Source organism: Mus musculus, chromosome X, assembly GCF_000001635.26.
Source record: "Mus musculus strain C57BL/6J chromosome X, GRCm38.p6 C57BL/6J".
Classification (NCBI taxonomy): domain Eukaryota; kingdom Metazoa; phylum Chordata; class Mammalia; order Rodentia; family Muridae; genus Mus; species Mus musculus.
The window spans coordinates 163,738,970-163,761,899 of record NC_000086.7 but is presented as its reverse complement, the minus strand read 5'-3'; the positions used below and the strand labels follow the sequence as shown (position 1 = coordinate 163,761,899).

Below are 22,930 nucleotides of genomic sequence, written 5' to 3'. Positions count from 1 at the left end.
CTCACCTGTCTAGTTTAAGGACTGAGAGGTTTCTCAGTTCTCATTAATGAAAGGAGAGGACTGACAAGCTGAATTAGTGAATTTTAGGAATTTTAAATGATGCACGCTGAAGAGTAAAGAAACGTGGTATATACAGGAGAGCCAATATACTGTTACACACAGTAGCCTGATAGCAGTGGTCCACATAGAATGATCACTTAGGTACCTGGAGGACTTTATGAAGACGTAGGGATTAAATCCAGCGGCTTGCGCTTGCAATCGAATCACCAAGCTGTGCTGGCGGATCTCTTTGTACTCTTCCCAGACAGGGGCTCCCTAAATCTCTCAGTCTGGGTTTGAACTCGCGATCATACTGCCTCAGCACCCCTTAATGGCTAGGATTACAAGCCTGCGCCACTAGGCCCAGCTGGATTTAAAAACAAAAACAGAAAACAAACAAACAAAAAAAAACTTGGTAAAGTAAGCGGACCTGGCAGCTTACGTCACAACCAGCTGAAGGCGCGACGCGCTGGTTGCTATGGAGGCCGTCCTATTGACCCCGCCTCCGGCTCTCCTGTGGCTATCCACTCTGCAGTGACCAACCAGCCTGGCAGGCAGCAGTTACCTCTCAACTGATGGCTGAATAGGAGGTATCTCCATCACCATGAGCTTCGGGTCTGGCGGGTTCTGAGGCTCATAAGAACAGAGCATCACCCGTCATTCGCTGGAGATCCAGTGGTCTGAAGCTCACTCAACTGCTGGACAGAAAGGCGCTGAAATCGGACTGCAGCAGGGGACCACCTGTCTGCGGATCTGCCGCGGAGAGAGCTTGACCCAAAGCGCTGCTTGGAGAGGATCCGGAGGGGAGCTCTGAGCCGCCACCGCCACCTTGGCAGCCGCGAGCCGCCATCGCCTTGGGCTTCTACCGGTCGCCACTATGGCCGAGGAAGAATCTGCCTCCACCACGTCTTATACTGAAGATGATTTCTACTGTCCGATATGCCAAGAAGTCTTCAAAACGCCAGTTCGGGTCGCGGCCTGTAAGCATGTTTTCTGCAGAAAATGTTTCCTGAGTGCAATGAAGGAGAGCCGGCTCCACTGCCCCCTGTGCCGTGGAAATGTGACTAGAAGAGAAAGAGCTTGTCCAGTGAGGGCTGTAGACCTCGAAACCATCATGAGACATTTTCCTGGTAATTGCCGATGCTGTTCCCAGCGCGTTGAACTCTATCGTATGAGGCAGCACTACAAAACTTGCGAAAAGTACCAGGATGAATTTGGAGTTTCTACATCTGTTTCAAGCTTCCAACAGTCTCCAAACTCCGTGGGCAACAGTAACAACGAGGCACCGGCCTCAGCGAATGCTGAGGTTTTACAAGAAGAGGAAGAGAACGCAAGCCCACCTGATGAGCCCACCTTCGATTGTCCTCTGTGTGAAGAAGTAACCATGAGCAGGCAACGTTTGCTGGATCATTGCAACAGCAGCCACCGAGGTCGTGTCGTTTCAGTCACTTGCCCAATTTGCCTATCTCTTCCATGGGGCGACCCGCCTCAACTCACCAGAAATTTTGTTAGTCACCTTAATCAGAGGCATCAGTTTGATTACGGAGATTTCGTGAATCTTCAGCTGGATGAGGAAACCCAATTTCAGATCGCCATTGAAGAGTCCTTCCACGTCAACATCTAGAGGGACTGTACTCATTTCTACAATTGTTCCTAAGGGACAATTTACATTAAAACATCCCTTCAATAACTTGATGTTTTAAATAAAAGTGATCAGTCTGACCTTTTAGTTTTTCTTTCATTACAAATCGAAATTATGTTAAAACTTAGTCCCTTGGACAAGAGGATCAGGGAGGGGGAAGGAAGAGGACAGAAGAGGAGTGGGGAGGGATGGGAGAGAAGAAAAGAGGGTGGGGATCAGGAATGGGGAGGAGCAAGGGAAGAGATAGTATGTGGGGCTGGGTGGGGTGGCACATGCCTTTAATCCCAGCACTAGGGAGGCAGAGACAGGTGGATTTCTGAGTTCGAGGCCAGCCTGGTCTACAAAGTGAGTTCCAGGACAGGAGAGAGAGAGAGAGAGAGAGAGAGAGAGAGAGAGAGAGAGAGGGTATGTGGGGAGGAGGGATGGGTGAGAAGAGAAACACAGGAGGGGGACAGCAAGGAGGGAGAGGAATGGAAAAGAGGAAGTGGGTAAGGGAAGAGAGATAGGAGGAGTAGGGAAGGAGGGAGGTAAATGGAAAAGGAGTGGGAAGGATGGGGAAGAATACAGATAGGAGGGGTGGGAGATGGAGGAGGGAGATGAATGGGGAAGGGGAGGGGGAAGGCATGGGAGAGAACAGAGATGGGAGGAGGAGTGGGGCGAGGAGGGGGATGAGTGGGAAATGGAAGGGATGGCAGAGAAGAGAGATGGGAGGAGGGGTGGGACAAGGAGGAGGGGGATGAGTGGGAAATGGAAGGCATGGGAGAGAACAGAGATGGGAGGAGGGGTGGGAGGAGGAGGGGGATGAATGGGAAATGGAAGGGATGAGGGAGAAGAGAGATGGGAGGAGGGATGGGACAAGGAGGAGGGGGATGAGTGGGAAATGGAAGGGATGGCAGAGAAGAGAGATGGGAGGAGGGGCGGGACAAGGAGGAGGGGGATGAGTGAGAAATGGAAGGCATGGGAGAGAACAGAGATGGGAGGAGGGGTGGGAGGAGGAGGGGGATGAATGGGAAATGGAAGGGATGAGGGAGAAGAGAGATGGGAGGAGGGATGGGACAAGGAGGAAGGGGATGAGTGGGAAATGAAAGGGATGGGGGAGAAGAGAGATGGGAGGAGGGGCGGGACAAGGAGGAGGGGGATGAATGGGAAGTGGAAGGGATGAGGGAGAAGAGAGATGGGAGGAGGGGCGGGACAAGGAGGAGGGGGATCAATGAGAAATGGAAGGAGAAGGGGTGAGAGAATAGAGATGGGAGTTGGGGTGGGACAGGGAGGAGGGAGGGGATGAGTGGGAAAGGGGAGCAGGGGTGGGACAGAGAGGAGGGAGGGGATGAATGGGAGAGGGGAGGAGGGATTGGAAAGAACAGGGATGGTAGGAAGGGGCAGGGAAGGGTGGAAATGAATGGGAAAGGGATGGGGGATGGGAGTGAGAGGGAATGAGGAGAAAGGAAGAGGGGTAAGGAGAAAGAGGAGGGACTGGGGAGAGATGTGGAAAGAAGGGGAGGGGTGACAGAGGACAGTAGTGGGTGTATGGAGGGGAGGTACAGTGATATCTAAAATGAAAATGTTATGACAAGGAATTTTTTTTGTACGTTAATTTTAAAAGCTTAAAAAGAAAAACCCAAGAAAAAGGGGCGACAAACTGTAAACTTCACAAACCCATCTGTGAGGACTAAGTAGCTGGCAGTCCCTGTAACACTTGTCTTTATGGCTAATTACCTCTTCAGTCTATCTTCTAATAAGGTTGATTTGAAAAAGAAAGAAAGGTTCTTTGGTGAAACAGAACAAAATGAGCCAGAATGGCTCAGTGAGAGAGTGAGCCAGAATGGCTCTGTGAGAGAGTGGAAGGTTAACCGTTCGTTACCTTTGCTCACTTTCACAGACTGTGGCACAGGAACAACACTGACCTATTTACTGACCTTACTGTGCTTCCTATACAGGAGGCTGGTCTGCAATTTATCCTTCTGCCTCCACTTCCCAAGCACTGAGATTACAGGTATGTGCTGTTAGAGCCATTTTATACAATGTTGGGAATAAAATTAGGGCTCTGTGCAGGCTTGAAAAACAGCCACCAACTGAGCCACACCCATAGCCAGAACTTCTTAACGGTTTTTTAAAAAAAAATATTTATTTATTTAATTTTAAGTATATGACTACACTGTAGCTGTACAGGTGGTTGTGAGCCACCATGTGGTTGCTGGGATTTGAACTTAGGACCTCCGAAAGAGCAGTCAGAGCTCTTAACCGCTGAGCCATCTCTCCAGCCCTCTTAATGTTTTCTTTTTTTTTTTTTTTTAAAGAATTATCCTTTCACAATTTCATTAGATAGATACCATGTATTTTGGTCATGTTTTTCCTGATTATCCTTTTTTACTGAATGTTTTCTTCCCTAAGAGTCCTTTTATTGTTTCCTTGTCTTTTGTTTGTGGTCTGCTGCATTTCATTAAGATTGCCTTTCTGAGCCCAGGTGGAGGAGTTTTTTACTTCAGCAGTGATAACTTTCTCAGCCAATAGCTACCACTGAGGACTATGACCCCTTCCCTATGGCAAACATTAACTGCCTAAAACTCCTGGGGGTTGTTATGAGCCCCTTCCCCTATGACTGACTAAATGGTGATGGGCCCGGTCTTGCAAGGTCTTATGCAGGTAGCCATTTCGGCTCTGAGTTCATGGGTGTGATAGCCATGCCATGCCCCAAAGACATCAGTTCACAGCACTCTTCCTCATCCTTTGGCTCTTTACTATCTTTCTAGTCTCTCTTCCTGATGTTCCTTGAGCCATTTGTAATAGTAATAGGTAGGTAGATAAATAGATAGATAGATAGATAAATAGATAAATAAATAAATAAATAAATAAAGTTAGAGCATTTTTATACTGTATAGCCCCATGCAATGTTTTCTTACAGCTCTTAAAGTCCATAGTGTCTGTATCCCACCCTCTCCACACTCTGGCTCTGTCCTCATCTCTTCAGACGCTCACCCGCATTTACTGAAGTCCATCCACACAGGTAACCTCTTTTGGCTGACTCAGTTACTGTCTGCCTAGTTCTGCCTAGCCTATCCTTTTCCGACTGTCCTGAGAATGAGCCTTGACATGAAACAGTCTAATGTAGTTGCTACCAGGTGGTGGCCAGCCCACTAGGAGGTTGCTATTGGCTCCTCAACGCCATGCCGTGCATACATCAGGCTTCTGTGTCCTTCAATCTACAGTAGCTCCCTTTGCCATTCTATGGATTCCTTAGCAGTCACACAGGTGAGGCAGGGGGTGGGGGGCTTCCGAGAAGGACATAGGAAGCATACGAGATGAGCCAATTCTTCAGGGTAGTCTCTGAGTACTATGAAAGAACCTATTTTTAACTTCGCTGGCCATTTAGAGACTCAGAAAATGTCCATGTATATCAAGATTTGTTCATTTGGGGATATAGTGCAGTGGCTCAGTGGTAATATGCTAACCCCTCAGGCTCTGGCTTCAATCTCTAGCACCACAAAATTGGTGTGTGTGTGTGTGTGTGTGTGTGTGTGTGTGTGTGTGTGTGATGTGTGTGTGATGTGTGTGATTCTTGCTCCCTTTTAGATCAAGCTCCCACAGTCCCACCTACCTTTGCTTCACGCAGGCACTTTACTTGACTACCCTTAATTTGCCATCCTTCTCTTAGATGTAGATCAGTGTAGGCTATAACCTCTGTGCTCAGAGGACTTTGTTTCTGCAGGGATGCTAGTCCATATCAGCAATATCTTCAGATCCACACTTAAAGAGCATATGATTAGACTAGGATCCGGCTTCACATCTTCTCCTTGGAAATGTTCTTGTGTCTCTTCTCTGGCTGGGATTAATTTCCAGGCCCCTGGTATGAAGACACTCTGGGTCTTCAAAGCTAGTAGGAAACATGACTGGAAAAGTCATTTATTTGCCATCTCAGTTCAGACATACACACCTGTAAAGTGCAGCCTGAGCAATCCTCTTAAAGTTGTCTGGGTCACACAGTATGACAGTGTGTGATGACTGCATAGCACAGCACCAAGAGTCACAACAAACATGAGCACCACCAGCCATATGAGACTTCTAAACATGGCTGAAACTTCCTTAACTTCCCTGGGTTCCAGATTTCCTTTCCTTTCCTTCCCTATTCCTTTCCTCTTACTGTTCCCCTCTCTCACTTCTCTCACCCTTTTCTTCTTCCCTCTCTTCCTCCTCCTTTCTTTTCTACGTTGTTACTTTATTATTCCCCCCCCCATTCTTTCCCTCCTTCCTTCCTTTCCTTCTCTCTTTCTTCTGTGTACTTAAGGTTTCTGGTTTTGTCTTCATATTTCCTTTTCCATTTGGGTCAGCTATTTTATCTTAAGACAAAATCTTATTTTACCATATAAAAGTCCTTATCCAATAAACAAACAAACAAATAAATAAAAATCCAAACACTGTTTTCCTTTTGATGATCTGTTATAGAACACTGTCCTCCTGTCACAAAATGGTCATTGCCCTACTTGAGCCCCCATAAGCAGCTGTTACCCACACAGGAGCTTCACAAGTCTGAGCCCATTACCATTCATTCATGGAGGGATGAAAAGGCCTCATTCCTTTCCCAAAGAATTATAGGCAGTTAACAGTCTCTGGGTGGGGGGACTTACTAGCCCCCACCCCTCTCTGAGCATATAGAGGCAATTATCAATTGTTGAGGAAGGAAGTGACTTTTTTTTTAACCTCTCTGGACTGGCCACTTGTAAGTTGTTCTGTTCCTATAATAACCCCTCACTCTGCTCCTATATGTAACCCTAATTAAACTCATTGGTTCATCAACATAAACTTGGGTGGAATTGTTCCCCTTAGCCTGTCACTAGTGAGATTCCTGGAGTGAATAGATGTTTTGCCTCAAGGAAAGGTCCACATGACACTTAGCTCCCAATGTGGGGCAGGGCAGAACCAAGGAGGACTTGAAGAGGACCATTTATGTACTTGAATTGTCTTTGCTGCGAGTGATGAGACAGTCAGTTGCTGCTAAGCAGTGCGAGGATGAAGCGTGTTCACGATCAGTCCCCATAGTGCTCTCCTTTCCCAGGCTGCATGGAATGCCATGCCCTCTTGCTGCAGTGGCAGTTACGTCGTCCTTGCTGTGGGGAAAAGAGACGCAACCAAGGCTGCTCCCCCTGAAGGTGAGACTGCCAAGAAGGCCATCTTCTTCTAAGTGGTATGGGAGTGATAAGCCTCCCTGGATGCAGTCCACCAGAAGGCCATGGGGGCACCATCAAAATGGCTGATGGATTGGAGACTGTACTCCTGCCTGTGGAAATAGCATGGCAGGGTGGCATCTTAAGCAGTCTGTGCTGTTAGTCACATGGTCCTCGCTCAGTGCAATAAAAAGGCAAGAAGGGCCAAGCTGTTTGCCTAGAGAGAATGTGTTTGCACAGAGGAGAAATGACAGGGGAAAAAAGAACATGCGGGTGCTATCCTCTGCAATAGCGTCTGAACTGGCAGGAAAGAGGAATAAAAAATAATAAAGAGAATGGGGTGCACTCACCAGCTTGCCATGTTCTTACAGCTGGCAGGAGGATGGAGGATAAAGGAAAAGGGGAAAGAATGTCAAATTAAATCTGTGCTAAACTGTCTTTCCTGAGACCTCACCACCTCCCCTGCCCCTAGGAACCTATGGAAAGAATTGGACATTGAGGAGGAAGAGAAGCAGACATGGTAAGAGTGACTTTTACGACTGACCTTTAACACTAAAGGGATAAAAAACATGCTATAGCAAACAAATGGAGACCTCAGTAATGTTCCAGCACAGGAAGCTATGATACTCAAAGAATCCTTGGCCTCTGAACTGTTTGAACTAGAAAAAACCTTTTCATGGTAAATAAGTGAGCTTCTTACACCCTGTGTTGTGATAGGAAACAAGATGGGACACAGACTGGGTGGCAGATGAGAACAATTTGAGTGCTGTGGAAGTGGGAAAAAATGAGAAAAAGAAGTACCCATGCTTCCTTAAGACAAAGGCGGTATAGCCTGAGACAGTCTGAGGGAGATCAATATGACAAACTAGCTCATGGCATCACTCAGGACACTTGCTTATCACTGGTGGAGGGTCCCTTAAATAGCAGGGCCTGGCAGACAATGGAGGAAGGACAGGCATTACTGAGGAAACTGTTGGGAGAGAGTTGCTGTTGGATGTCCAGTTCCTTAGACCTGGTAGCACAATTTTCACAGGACAGTTAAGAATGAAGGTAATTCAGCAGGGTTTCAGAGACTGACTGGGGCTTCTAGTGGCTTTGTTGAGACCATGACGGTGTGTTACTTTGATTTCTGTCACATAAACACTAGGTCTCAAAGCAGCTTGAGGGAAGAAAGGGTTTATTTGGCTTACACATGCTGATCAAAGTCCATCATTGCAGGGGAAGTTAGGGATGGATCTCACGGAAGAGCAGAGGCAGGAACCGTGAAGCAATGCAGTTCATTGGCTTGCTCTCCAGGCTCAGGGTCAAGTATTTTTCATATACCTACCAGGACCACCTGCCCAGAGGTGGCACTACCCACAGTGGGGTAGGGCCATCTACATCAATCAACAAGAAAATGCACCACAGACTACAGGCTGATCTGCTAAAGGCATTTTCTTAATTGAGGTTCTCTTCCCAGATAACCCTATTTTGTTTCAAGTTGACAAACAAAAACAAAACTAAAAACAAACAAACAAAAGCTACCTGGCACAGGTGGGTCCTGATCTTCACGAGTTAAGAGGGACCCTGGTTGAGTGCAATGATTCAGACAGGCTTGTAAATTGGTACCTGAAAGTGCTCAAGGGAATCAAGAAGGGATGGTACATGGAAAAGGCAACCAAAGGAGCCTGCGTAGGTCACTCAAAAGCAAATAAGGCAGGATTTGTGTAGAGCTGGAGTATTTATAAGGGAAAAGATTGACAGAAAGACAAATTCAGTGCTTATGGGTGTCTAGAAGGCTTTAACCCCAGCTCAGCAAAGGCTTCTGAAGTTACAAATCATAGAGCCATGAAGGTGAAAAGACTAAGCTTGTCCCAAAGGTGAGCAGTTATCACCCCCACGGTTAGCTGTGTATGTGTCTCTCCTGCAGGAACGTAAACTGGAGTTCTCCAAACAGCTACCTAAAAATCAATGGAAAGGCAGCAGTGAGCTGCAACTTGGGCCAGAGATCCTGTGCAGGCACAGGAGGTGAGGGAAGGGCCCCCTTAGCCTGAGGTTGGTCCAGAGCAGGGAGGCATCTATGTCACCTCTCCCAAGACTGCAGGAACAGCAACACATTTACGAACTGGAGGGAGGGGTGGGATGGTGTAGAATGCTGAGCACGCAATGACTATTGTCTGCTTGAACTCTTAATATTTGCAATTACCCATATGGCAGCCATGCAAGCCTGAGTCATTAATGTTTCACTATGGAGAGGAGAGATGCTCATGAGGCCATGCTCATTCCCAAGGAGATCTAGGCAGTTAATGCTTGCTAAGAGAGAGGGGTTAAGGAGGTGCCACCTTTCCCTTATGGACCACTGGCATTTAACTGTTGCTGGAAACAAATCCTATGTTTTCTTCAGTAGTGTGGTCACCTGTGTGCTGCCCATGTCCCTGTAATTGATCCCTCACTCCTGCTCCTATAAGCAACTGTTTTAATTAAAATTATAGGCTTACCAAGCTAGACTTGAGTGGAACGGTTGTTTCAGTTTGTCATCAGTACCCTAGCTAGATTGAGCAGACCCTTGTGTGTCTTCACAGACAAAGTTCAGACAATACCCTACTTATCCAAAACATATGTCATGCTTACATCCTTTACATTGTTCCTTTTTCTCATATACTATAATGTCATGAGACAGAGCAACAGAACAAACATACTTATTAAGTTATTAAAAGGGAGTACAATTTAATTTGTGCTGTAAGGTAACAACCTAAGGTAACCTGTCTACAGCATACTGTTAAACTATAAAGTGCTTGTCTGTTGCAGGTCCTAAGCAGACTTTATTACTGCTCAGATTTATAAAAATGTTCTTTTACACATTTTTGTCTTGGTTTCAGATGAGTCCCAGACTTAGAGAATATCACATTCCCGCAAGAACTGGCCAAGATAACAAAGTTCTCAATGACCTTGAGCAGTAAACAATCTTGTATAAGCAAGAAAAAAGCAAGACAGAAAAGAATACACAAAGAGCCAAACATCTCTATTTCCAAACTTGTATGTAATTGCAGTTTGGGATCTCAAAGGCATCTGCTCCCTGAAAAACTGGGATATATAGCAGACAGATCCTCTTCTCTGAAGGATTAAGGGCCAGAGATTTGGACAGGAGACTTGCTGTGGGGACTAGGAATGGTGGGCTGCACCCAGAGCACTGGTTCTCAGCACAGGTCAGACATGCAGACATATAGCTGGATAATGCCAAAGTCCCCATTAGTGACTCCACAAAAGGAAAGGATTCTGAGAGAGACAGAAAGGTAGGGGGTGACTTTTCACTAATTCCTTATACAAAGGTCTTAAGCTCTGGTGCCTTAGGAAAAGAGTATGTGCGGGTAGGGAGGAGGAGCTCTTGCGTGGATGAGTGGAGGTCTAGAGATGTAGAGGAAGGAGGAGAGGAAATATCAAAGACAGGGAGGTGGGGGCAGAGTTGCCAGATGGAAGGGCAGTTGGTGGTGGAGAAGTCTGAAGGCTAAGCAGGGCCTCAAATGACCATAAAGGGGTCATCAAGGATGCTACTTGGGGTTGTAAGGATGATGGCAGAGCATAGCCACATATAATCATCTCCTTCACAGCTGAGGGTCTGAGGATCAAATTTAGACCCAGCTTTGAGACTGTATCTCATGGATGAATCAGAGGGGGCAAGGAGAAAAGACTTTTGTACTATTAGGGGTGCAATATTCACCCAAGAGGTATCCCTAGAGGATAGATCTTCCCTGTCGTTAGTTGTGAGACTGAGGGTCATTGTATTGATTCAAACAAGGTTTTCCTTAGAGTGGGGAATTCCCTGAAAATAAAGATTCTCCTGACTGACTGGCTTCCGTTTCATGCAGGAACCAATGCTATTTGGATAGCCAAGTCAGAGAGAGAGAGACCTTAAAGGGATAGTCCAAAACTGGAAGTAGCCACAAGTCACTTGTGAGAGGAAAGAGAAGTGGAAGATTGAAGCAAGACTCATTGCCCCAGGAAAAGCATAATCCTGATTACCTATTATTTAGTCAGATCAGGAGTTTGACTAGTAGGGGAAATGGCAGGGTTGAACAACACACCAACATCGCCTGCTCCCCCCTCCCCCCCCCCCCCCCCGCTCCAGAATATAGGGCTGGAGTGTCAAATGCTGGGGCTGAAGAGAGGAGTGAGAGGGAAGAAGAGAGGGAGTCCTCACAATATGTGGATATTGAGCCTGAATGAACTATGGCTGCCAACTGTGACACACATCGAGAGGGAAGCGGGTCCCAGGAAGAAGCAATGTCGTCCTTTACCCTTACTATAGCAGGCTGCTCTTCCTTTTTCTGTGGCCTTCAGATATCACTGAACTGTAACGCTGGGCTGGCCAGCATCGGTCAGGTTGCTTGACTTGGGATTTAATTTAGCTTTGGGGCTCAAAAAGGAGGTCTTTCCAATGTCTGCTGCAGGCTTCCTGTGCCCTCATTAGCTTTGCGCTGCTCCCTCCTTCCCTCTCCTCTCTCTAGATTTGACCATAGTTCACGTTCTCTGATAAGATTTCCCACTGAAGCAGGGAATATTAAGGGGATATGGGAAGGAGATGTCTTACTCTAGAATCTGGCTGCAAGTCAGAAACTTCAACATGGTGGATAAAATCAACGTTGTCTACAGAGTGATACTCATTTCCCAAAGCCATCTCCAGCACGAAGGCTGAAATAAGTAAACTGTGCTTTCTTGAGGCTACAATGTTTGTTGCCTTGAGTTTAAACTTATTGGAACTCCTCTCTCCTCCATATAATCTAAACAATGCACCCCATAAAACCACCCTACAAATTCCATTTACAAAAGAAAAAAAATATTTTTGTTGCTGCTGCTTTTTTAGGCAGGCTGCTACGACGGAGCCATTGCTTGCGTGGTAGTCACTGCTTAGATCAGGTTGGCTTTAAACTTGGGTGTGATCTTTTTGCCTATCATATCTCCCAAATACCAGGATTAAAGGCGTACGCTGCACAGAAAGTTCTTTAAGATAAAGGAAAAGAGGGCCATTCAGCAGTCCTTTGTTCCTGCACTTGGGAGGGAGAGGTAGGTGAGTCTCTCTAAGTTCGTAGGCTAGCCTGGCTTAAGTAAGAAATTTCAAGCCTTCTAGGTCTATATACTGAGACCTTGTAGACAGGGTCAGGGATTAAGTGAACCATCTCACATTTTAAAAAGAGATTTGTTTTTATTTCTGTGTACAGGTATCCTTGGTGGGTAGCTGGGGAATTATAGGCAGTTGTGAACTGCCTGCTGTGAGAGCTGGAAACTGAACTCGGGTCCTCTGGAAGAGCAACAGGTCTCTCATCTCCTAAGCCATCTCATTGGCCCACCATCTGATAGTTTTGTCCTTAACTTTTGCATAATCTTTGATCCTTCTAAATTATAATCCTTTGAACAATGTCACTTTAGAAAGTCATTGATGTTATATTTACACTGTGAAGACACCCAAGAATCTGTTTCACCTCCATCTCCATCCATGCTTAAGTCTGAACTATACACCATTATCTCTTGTCTGACTTATTCTGAAAGTCTTCCCTAGGGCCTAGTCAAGGGCCCAGCTTTACCTTAATGGAGGTCCCTAACTAAGCAATTCCTTAGGCTGACCCTGCTGATGTTAGGACTTGCTGGTTCACTGGTAATATCCTTTTGTCTAAAGTTTCTCCTGTCTCATACCACCTAATGAGACACCAACATCATTGTAGGTGACATCACCTTTCAGCACAGATATCACGTTTTACTGAAAATCACTGAAGTATATCAAAGTATGGATTTTTTTATCAGTTCCAAAGCATACAAACCCTAACAAATGTGAGTCACATTTGACACTATGAAATTGGGATCTTTCTTTGAGTACTTGAGGCAGGATTTCACTATGTAGCCTTGGCTGGCCTGGAACACACCAGTTAGACTAGGTTGGCCTCAAACTCAGAGATCCTTCTGTCTCATTGAAGTGATTAGAAGTGTGAGCCATTGTACCCAACCTTTTGAGATCGGGCTTTGGCAGACCTGGGATTGATTATATAGTTCAGGGTGACCTTGAAGTAATGGTAAGTCCTCTTGTTTCAGTCTATGGAGTGCTGGGGTGACTCATGTGAGCCACCCTGCCATGCTTGGGATGCATACGATAACTGACAGAGGGTCAAGCTTTAGTTGTCGGCATACTTTTCTTAGGCATATGTGAAGCAGTTGTGGGTCTTACATTTGATGCAGGTTAGATTTTCTGAACGGTAGTAATGGGGACGCTGTGGTCAGAAAATTCTTTTGGAGGGGACAAATACAAAAGGATGCTATCTGAAGATTGTGTGGGGAAATAAATTACGGGGAAGAGACTGGTGGGCAGGACAGGTATTATAATGGTATGTGTAAGGCGTTAGGGAGGAGAATGGTCCATCCAGGAAGCTAAATATGGTGCACAAGGGCAGGACAGTGGAAAGCAAATGAGCCCATTATGTGACTTCGAGGGCTGCACTCAAATAAATACCTAGGCTGTGAGTAAGTATTTAAGTGCTTGGGACTTATAGATAATCTATATACAGTTCTTCACCTTGATTTATTTTCTGGACAAATGAAGGAATGTATTGCCATCTCCCAGCATTCTCTGGCACTTATTTTTTTTCTCATTTCAACACCACTGCACTTGGGGTACATTTTGCAGCATTCTCTCCCCCCCCCCAAGCAGTGCCTTGAAGTTGATGAAACAGCTCTATTGTTAAGCAAGGACACACCATACTTTCATTCCTGCATTTTTTAAAATCTCAGTTCTGAATTTCCCACAAATCCTATCTATTCACTTGCAACATTTTTACAGCTTTTCTCAGTCTAAGCTGGTTCTCACAGATCCGGGGTCACGTGCTCTTACTCCTTTGTGTGTAGACCTTGACTCCCAGGAGGCCATGTGAGGCTGACAAGAAAGTTGCTTTGGCCTGTTCTAAGCCTGTGCAGAAGGGACGAGATGAGCATCCGAGGGAATAAAAGCTCACGTGGTAATTATTTATAATTCAGTCTTCAAATTCCAGCCCTTCAAAATGTTTACATGGGTCTAGAAAGATGGAGGGCTCAGCAGTTAAGAGCACTGGCCACTCTTCCAGGGGAACTGAGTTTGATTCCAGTGTGGTGGCTCACAAAGGTCTGAAACTCCATTTCAAGGGACCTGAAACCATCTTCTAGCCTCTGAGGGCACTGTACACATGTAGTGCACAGACATACATGTAGGCAAACTATCCACACATGTAAATAAATTGGGAAAAAACCCACAAGACACTATCTGTTCTTCTGAAAGACCAAATTCAGTTCCCAGTACCCACATCAGGAAGCTTAATCCACCTGTAACTCCAGCTCCAAGGGATCGAATCCACTATTCTTGTCCCCATTGGTACCTATGAATGTGTGGCATGCACTCACATAGAAACACACAAAAACACATAAATAAGAATAAACGAAAGTCTTTAAAAACATCCACTTATTGAATGAGCACTTCATCACTTATGATAGACCAAGGCTTGACAAACCGTTCTAAAAGCCAAAAAGTGTTCTCTACCCCCCAAATAATACATATCTTATATTAATATGTGTGTGTTTATATTCATTATACAAAATAGGTTTCATTATGCTTACATACATGTGTATTATGTACTTTGATCAAATTAATTCACAATCTTGTCTCTTGTTTCTCCTCCTCCTGGTTCCTTTCCTTTTCTTTAATAATTCCCAGAGTGGACTGGAAAGATTGCTCAAGGGTTAGAGCACTGGCTATTCTTGCAGAAGACCTGAGTTTGGTTCCCAGCACCCACATGGCGGCTCAAAATTGCCTGTAACTCCTACTCCAGGAGCTCCAATGCACCCTTTCTGACCTTTGAAGACACCAGACATACTTATAGTGCATAGACATATATGCAGGCAAAACATTAATACACATAAAAGAAAATAAATATAAAATTAAAAATACGTTCTCTTTCTTGTCGAGAGAGGGTGGTTCTTCAATCTGGATTCTGCACATGCACATGAGGGAGAGCACGGATTTGTCTTCTGCATCTGTGTTCTGTGTTATTTACGCTAACATCATGCGCTTCAATTCCCTTGGAACATAGTCATGTCCATTTATTTATATATAGTCCATGCAAAGCCACAAATATTTACTTTTGGAGTTTTCCAGGACCAGTTTCTTCTTTAGGGGAACCAAGAGAAGCCCATTCTTAAATGAACAATGAAAGAAAATAAGCGATTCCATAAAAGAAAATTGTATTTTGATATCAAAAAGTACATGCCCAACCTTTGAGTGCAAGGATGGTGTATATCTTTGTCTCTGCAGAGACAGAGCTTCTTACTGTTTTGTATCCACAGAGGAGAGAAAAATATATTCCGTCTTTAATTACACACTGTAGAATGGAGCTAAAGTCACAAAGGATTTGGAGGATGGCCTGCCAGGCATAGCTTCTATGATGGTCCAAGATTGCGAGGCTACAACTACAGAAGGGGGAAAGGGAAAGTGAAGACTTCCTGATGGCTTGCCTTTCTCTGTGTGTGTTCTTTCAATTCCCAGCCATCTTTGCAGTTCCACAGAGACTGGGTAGCACAAAGAGACCCCTTGCAAGCATGGCAAACATTAATCAGAACACACATCTTAAAGTGGCCTTGTTACCCAGCCTGGTAGCACATGGCTTTGATTCTAGTACTGGAAGGCAGAAGCAGGTGACTCTCCATTAGGTCACCCTGGTCAACATAGTGAGTTCCAGGCCAGGCAGAAGAAAAATAAAAGCGCTATAGTGTTTGGTTTCTTGGTGACTTGAACTCTGCACGGAACTGTGAACTCTAATAAACTGTGCTTGCATGGTTCTTTTTAGCTGATTCCGTAGCATTGCCCAATGTAAGCCCATTGCAAACACTACATGGTGTTGAAAGCATGAATTGTGATCAAAAGTATGTGAACAGTAATGGACTTTGATTTCCAGGAACTCCCGTGAGGCTGACAAAGAATGTACATTTGACCTTCTCTAAACCTGCGTGAAAGGCAAACCATGAGTACACAAACGGAGGATGCCATTTCTAGGCCTGGCCATAAGGGCCCCTGGGACCCCTACCTACTCTGTATTCTGTTACAGGAGCCCTGAAAGTCATTTTGTTGTTGCAGTGGTTTGGTTTTGTTGTTGCTGTTGTTCTTTTTGTTTTAGATAGTCTCCTGTGTCTTAGGCCGGCCTGGAATTTACTCTGTAGCCAAAGATGACATTGAACTTTTGATCCACTGTGGAGTATGGGTATTACAGCCACCTGATTTATTCAGTGCTAGAGTTCAAGGCCTGGGCATTGTCAGCAAACACTCTTCTAATTCGGCTGTAACACTCTGCCCAAGGAACCCCGAAGACCTTACAGGGAGCTTATCTTAGGATGGTACTGCCTCCATCAACATGAAGCCCTGAGTTATATGGAGAAGAGCAACCTAAGTTAGAACTACAATTCTAGACCTGAAAATTTCACTTTTAAAAAGTGTGTGTGTGTGTGTGTGTGTGTGTGTGTGTGTGTGTGTGTGTGTGTGAGAGAGAGAGAGAGAGAGAGAGGGAGAGAGAGAGAGAGAGAGAGATCAATACACATGTGTATGCTGCTGCATGTACCTTTGAGCATATATGGAGGACAGAAGGGAACACTGGGTATCTTCCTCTATTTTTATTCACCTTATTATATTTTAGTTTTTGAGACAGGATCTCTCTATGTATCCCTGACTGGCTTGAAACTTGCTATGTAGACCCAGCTGACTCACAGAAATCTGTCGCAATCTCTCATTTCAGTGGAAGCTCATGATTGTAGCCAGACTGGTGGCCACCAAGGTCCTGGGATGCTTTTGTCTCTACCCTCAAGTTCATGTGTGGCTATTCTCTGCTTTTATGTGGGTGCTGGGTATCCAAATTTGGATCGTGCTTGCATAGCAAGTTTGCTTATCTGTCTCTCCAGTCTCCGATCTCTCTTTCTGGAGGTACAATCTCATGCAGCTCAGGCCTATGTAGCCAAGGATGATCTTGAACTCCTGATCCTTCTGCCTTTGCTTTCTGAGTGATAGCGTTGTGGGTATTCACTACCAGGCTTGGGCAGATCTGATGTTTGAGACAAAAACATATCTTCGTGGGATTAAGCTGGTAAGACAGGGAGTCAGTGACTTGTCTATCCTGACTTGCTGCAGCTGTGACAACTCAGATTCTCAACTGGAGTGAGGTGTTAGTTAGAACAGGAAATTATCTCACCTGAGAGCAAGCATCTAGTATGCTCACCTCCAGCCAATGAAGGAAGAGTCTTAATTCCTAGTGGAACATACCATTTCCTTTCTTGAATTTTCTTCAATAGATTTATTCTTCACACTGTCTCCCCAGCCAAGTTTAAATTCAGGCTTCAACATTTGCTGAAACTTAGACTTCACTTACAGATTCCATTTCCCCTCTTGCTATTTCTCTCAATTAATTGTGACAAGTATGCCCTCTAGCACAACCAAGTCTATTGACTGTTTTCATAACTGCCACATCTGGGGCCTCAACACTGGCCCAGTGTTCTGTTGACTGAGCTCTGTTGTGAAGCTTGCTTTCTTTTCTTTCTTGTTATTTTCCTCTCCTTGTTCTGGTTTGTTTTGGGTATTTTCTGGACAGTCTTTTCAAGGAATGTGCTGTTACTTCTCCTTCACAGATAAAGAAGTGGAAACACCCAGGACAATGGATAACTCACCCAACTCCTGCTTTGGCCAATGTTTTCAAATCTACGTCTACCTGACTCAAAATTTCAGCTTCCATTCACCACACTACACTGCTTATTTGGTTCCCTGTAGGCTCGATGGTGGTTTGAATAAGAAATCGCCCCATAGGCTTGGGTATTTGAACACTTGAGACCCAGTTTGTGGTGCAGTTTGGGAAGGTGACATAAAGAGGAAGTACATCACTGGGGGTAAGCTTTGGGAGTTCATAGCCTCACCCCACATCCAGTTTCCTCTTATTGCTTCCTGCTTACATTTGACAATGTGAGCTTTCAGCTTCCTGCTCCTGCTGGCATGCCTGCCTCTTACTGCCCTGCCTTCCCACTGTGATGGTCTTTTATCCCTATGGAACCATAGTCTCAAAGAACCCTTGTAAATTGCCTCTGGTCATGGAGTTTACTCCAGCAACAGAAGAATAATCAATACAGCTCCCTCTCTAGAATTGAATCTGGAAGAAGTTTCCAGTTGGCAGTTAGTCTTCTAACTTCTGTCTTTCCTGCAAAGCTATGCTCCCTCTGAGGTCCTGTTCACCTTGCTGGGTATTTGATTAACACTTCCTCTTGTGCACTGCACTAATGCTTTGTGATTCAAGTTCATGCTTACCTTATAACTGTGTTTTCAACAGGGAGCCTTGTGTAGAGCGCACATACAGATGTTTGAGGCTTGGAGTGGCTATAGCATAACTTAAGAGTGTCAGGTGCAGTTGTGTGTGTGCAGGCGTGCGTGTGTGTGTGTGTGTGTGTGTGTGTGTGTGTGTGTGAGTGTGCATGTATGACACTATTGCCGAGGCATGCATATGGAAGTCAGGACAGCTTTCCAGAGTTAGTTTTTTATCATCCAAGTGCTTTCTGGGGATCAAATTCAGGTTCTCAGGCCAGGTATCAAGCACTTTTACTTTTCAGCTCCATCTCAGGCTACCTTGACCCCTCCCCTCTCACACATTGCAGTTCCTTGCCCACTTCTGTGTTTGACCTAACATCCTCTCGACTATTAGATAAAGTCTCTCAGTTTGTACTAATAGATTATTAAGCAACCTCAAAGCTAAACATCATCAGATAGCATATAAGGCCTATAGCAAAAATGTCCCCTCTGTGTCTACCTATCTGTTACCACCAATGTATTTGAAATGTCTTGATTTGTGAACTTCTTTTGTTCTAACTATAAAACCTTCAGAAAACCATGATCACATTGGAGCAGTGTTTGGGACAACCTGAATGTATTTTGGGGGCCCACAGTCACTCGTGTTTGGTTCTAGAATAAACTCTTTTACTCCCTTTGAGGTGATGGCTGTGGTTTTGATTGAAATAGAACAGGAGCACGATTTGACTAGTTCCTGAGAAAGGAGCTACAGGAGACCAAATATTTGTCTGGAAAATGACAGATTTAGATTTTTTCAAAGAATGATTTTCTTTTTAGAGACAGGGTCTTACTATACAGCTACAGCTGGCATAGAGATCCACCTGTGTGTACTCCTCAAGTGCTGGGGTTAAAGGTGTGCAATACCCCACCCACTTGGCCAATGATGACTGTTTTTGATGGCCTCTTGAAGGCATTTTGATAAAAGGAGAGTAGCCTGTGGGGCTAGGTCATGTGACCACGGGGGACACTTGTCTTTTTCCCCAAGGTGTAAAATTCAATGCTTTCTCTTTCTAGCAAGAGAGAAGGCTTCCAAGTTCTCCACACTCCAGCTTAATCCTGTGACATCTGAATCTCTCTTTCTCCCTGTCTTCTCATTTTAGGAGTTTGGAATTTTGACCGGAACACATGCATTGAGACTCTAGATTGTAAAGGATGGGATCTCTGAGGAGGGAAAGACAGGAAATTCCATTTCCTTCACAGTATGGTGGCTTGAGGATGCTTTATTATTATTATTATTACGTATTTTCCTCAATTACATTTCCAATGCTATCCCAAAAGTCCCCCATACCCCCCCCACTTCCCTACCCACCCACTCCCATTTTTTGGCCCTGGCTTTTGAGAGCTACCTTAACAGCAACCATTTGAAATTAACCACAATTTTTATCCTTGCCTCTCTTTGGAAAGATTTTTTTTTTTCAGAAACTTAAGCCAATGGCTTCCAAACTGTCATTCACAACTTACAGAAGGACAGACAGTAGAATGGTTGTCAGCAAGCAGTATAATGATGAGCCAGGAAACGCCACTGCAAGTGGTCCAGCCTGGCAAGTATGCAGTGGCTCCTTTTCTATCTTTTTGCTCCAGGCAGAAGCAGAGCTGTAGCATTGGCTGATCTTGCTGCAACTCACAGCGCACATTACTGAGGAATGTTTGGCCTGAAGATTCAACTAGACTAGAACTGTATTCTCTCAATAGCAAAGCAATGAGGAAGCAAGAACACGGAGAGACGATCATGTTATTCGGAGTTGTGTTTGTTTTCTGCCATGCGATGATATACTATATTATGTAATTACATAATGGTAGGTTGCATATTGTTCTCTCAGATGTATGGAACTCCGTGGATTTTCTTTATTTGGTTTTCAGTTTTCATTCTCTTCTTGAGAACACATAATCCTGAGGTGAATAAACAACTGGGATTCTGCAGCGTGCTGTGCCGTTGAACTCTGATGTTCAGTAGGCTGAGTGCATGCGCTACCTACCCAGCTTACAATATTTTCAGCTCACAGTAGACTTACCTGGAAATAGCCCTGTCATAAGTTGACTATCATCTATAATTATGTTAATATTTAATGTTTTAATTATTATATGCCTACCGTGTTTTAGGGACAGAACTGACAGCTTACAGCTGTACCTAATTTAACCTCTACCACTATCGTGTGTATTATGCTTTCTATTCTACAAAAAAAAAAAAAAGAAGATAAGAAGGGCTGTTTAGTTTTTTATGTGAGTTCACATAACTAGTACTTCGCCAAAGCTGAGATTTGTATGAGGTTCTTCTGGCTTCAGAGCCTACTCTTCTCCATATGCTAGATTGCTTGCATATGTATGTATGTATGTATGTATGTATGTATGTATGTAAGTGTGTGTGTATATGTATGTATGTATGTACATATGTATGTATATCTTTTCAGATGGGGGACTTGCATTCCTGAGATGGCTCACAGAGTGCCCTTGAACTCTTCTTAATCTTCCTGCCTATAGATTTCATGTGCTAGGATGCAAGAGTTTACCATCATGCCTGGAATTTAATAGTTCTAAAAGTGAGGACCTTTGGCTAGTTAGTAGCAACCTAGACATATCAGTTCGAAAGGAAATTTTAGGGCTGAAGTGTAGTTTACTGGTAGAGCATTTGGACATGACCCTGCTCAGTATTTAACACACACACACACACACACACACACACACACACACACACAGACACACACAGACACACACAGAGGGGAATAGAGACAGAGAAGAAAAGAGGGAGAGAGAGAACTTGTACATATGCATGAGGTCTTTTGGATGGTTCGTCCAACTCCTGCTGACTCAGAAACTCAGAAACCAATGCTCAGCAATATGAATGTTGAGTCTTCGAGGAAATTATGATTCATCCTTCAGGTGTAATACATGGTGAGTTAAGCCTGTCTTGTATTGCTTATCAATAAAAACAATTAGCCACAACCCTTTCTTGACAAACTACCAGAAAACACTGGTTGTGTAGGTAAGAAAGTGTTTTATTATTGCCATCAAACAAGAAAGCCCAAGGCAAGCAGCATATGTTGTCTAGGGCTCCTTGTGACCTCCAGGGAACCAGACGCCCAGTCTACTATTCTTAAGAAGGAGCTTCTGTTTCCCAAATTGAAAGATGGTTGCTATACTCCAGGCAGGGAAGAGACAGAAGGACAAAAGGCTTGTCCATTTGTCATTCAGATAAAGTAGCTGTCCAGGGATGCCTGCCTTTATCGCATGGCCGGAACCATATGATATGGCCAACTGGAACAACAGTAGGAGCTAAATCAACTTTAGATTTTCAGTCTTCATGACAAGGAAAGGCCAGAGAAGAGAAAGAAGAGCAGTGTGGAGAAAGCCCATACTTATTTTCTCTCATTTGTAATTTGTACTGAATTATAGAAGCTTTTTTGTTTTGTTTTTCATTTGTGATTCTCTCTCTCTCTCATAGTTTAAATTTTTGTTCTACTCTTTTAAGATGGGTTTTATGTAGCTCAGGCTGGCCTTCAACTTCCTATGTCACTACGGAAGCTCTTAACCTTGGTTGTGAGCTTAGCCTTTATTGGCTGAGCTATCATCTCTCCAGTCCTAATAGTGAACTCTTGAATCCCCCTGCCTCCATTACCCAAGTGCCCAGCTTACAGGCTATGCTACCACATCTTGCTTCTTAGGCGACATACTCTTTTTTTTTTTTTTTTTTGGCTTGGTTTTTTCGAGACAGGGTTTCTCTGTATAGCCCTGACTGTCCTGAAACTCACTTTGTAGACCAGGCTGGCCTCGAACTCAGAAATCCGCCTGCCTCTGCCTCCCAAGTGCTGGGATTAAAGGCGTGCGCCACCACCGCCCGGCGGCGACATACTCTTATTCTGAAGCGTAAACAGGTCTGGAACTTTGTGTAGCCCAGTCTGTCCTCACATTCAGAGAAATCCCCCTTCCTCAGCCTCCCAAGTGCTGAGATGACAGGTGTGAGGTATGAGGCCCCACAGCCAGCTCTGTTTTTTTTTCCCCTCTTGATTAAAAATCTTGGGCTAAATTAATGTTTAATAAGGAAACAGGACAAACACATTTTCTTTCCATTTCACTTTAATTTGCCAAGAGAACTCAGGTTTGATGTTTTACTAGTTCTCTTATTATGTTAAGTATTTGGCTGAGTTTGCCTTATTGAAGTTTAGTGGAAGGGTTTTAAAATAACATAAGCCAAAGCCAAAGAGGAAACAATGTGAAATACTGCACAAAATGGCATATTTGGATAAATTATGGTAAAGAGTCTAAAATTTGAATATTTTCTGGTGTGGATCTATTAGTTTTTTACATATAAATAATAATTAGAACTGGGCTTCAAGGCTGTCACACAATTTCCTTTCATTGTAATGCATAGATAATGATGATAATTGACTTATTTATAGTAAGAATTGTTTCCAAATCAGCCTTAGCAATATTACAACTATTCATGACTCTGAAATCCTATTTATTTCTCAACAAAACCATTCCCCTTATATTTTAAATGGCAAATTTACCCAGACTCTGTTCAAATGTTACTAATTTTGATTTTAATGCACTGTAAGCATGTGAGCTACTGTTGATGTCACTGAGGTTGCCATGGTGATTATCTAGCTGGCAGGCAGAAGCTGAGGGCCTGAGAAGATCATTATATCTGGAATGTAAGAACTTACCTACGTCAAAATGAGGACCAAACCAGACATGGCTGGAGAACCTGTGTTCTCCTGATTCCAAAGGGTTTGA

General features: G+C 44.2%; 1 protein-coding gene across 1 annotated transcript; it reads left to right on the top strand.

The window, feature by feature from the left end:
- Nucleotides 1–567: 567 nt before the first annotated feature.
- Rnf138rt1 (ring finger protein 138, retrogene 1) lies at nt 568–1,761 on the top strand. Its single transcript, NM_028842.3, has one exon. The coding sequence runs from the start codon at nt 917–919 to the stop codon at nt 1,661–1,663; it is 747 nt and encodes a 248-aa protein (NP_083118.1). The 5' UTR covers nt 568–916; the 3' UTR covers nt 1,664–1,761.
- Nucleotides 1,762–22,930: the final 21,169 nt, after the last annotated feature.

What these genes read in the sequence shown, in the direction of transcription:
- Rnf138rt1 (NM_028842.3), top strand. Translation starts at nt 917, where the DNA reads ATGGCCGAGGAAGAATCTGCCTCCACCACGTCTTATACTGAAGATGAT.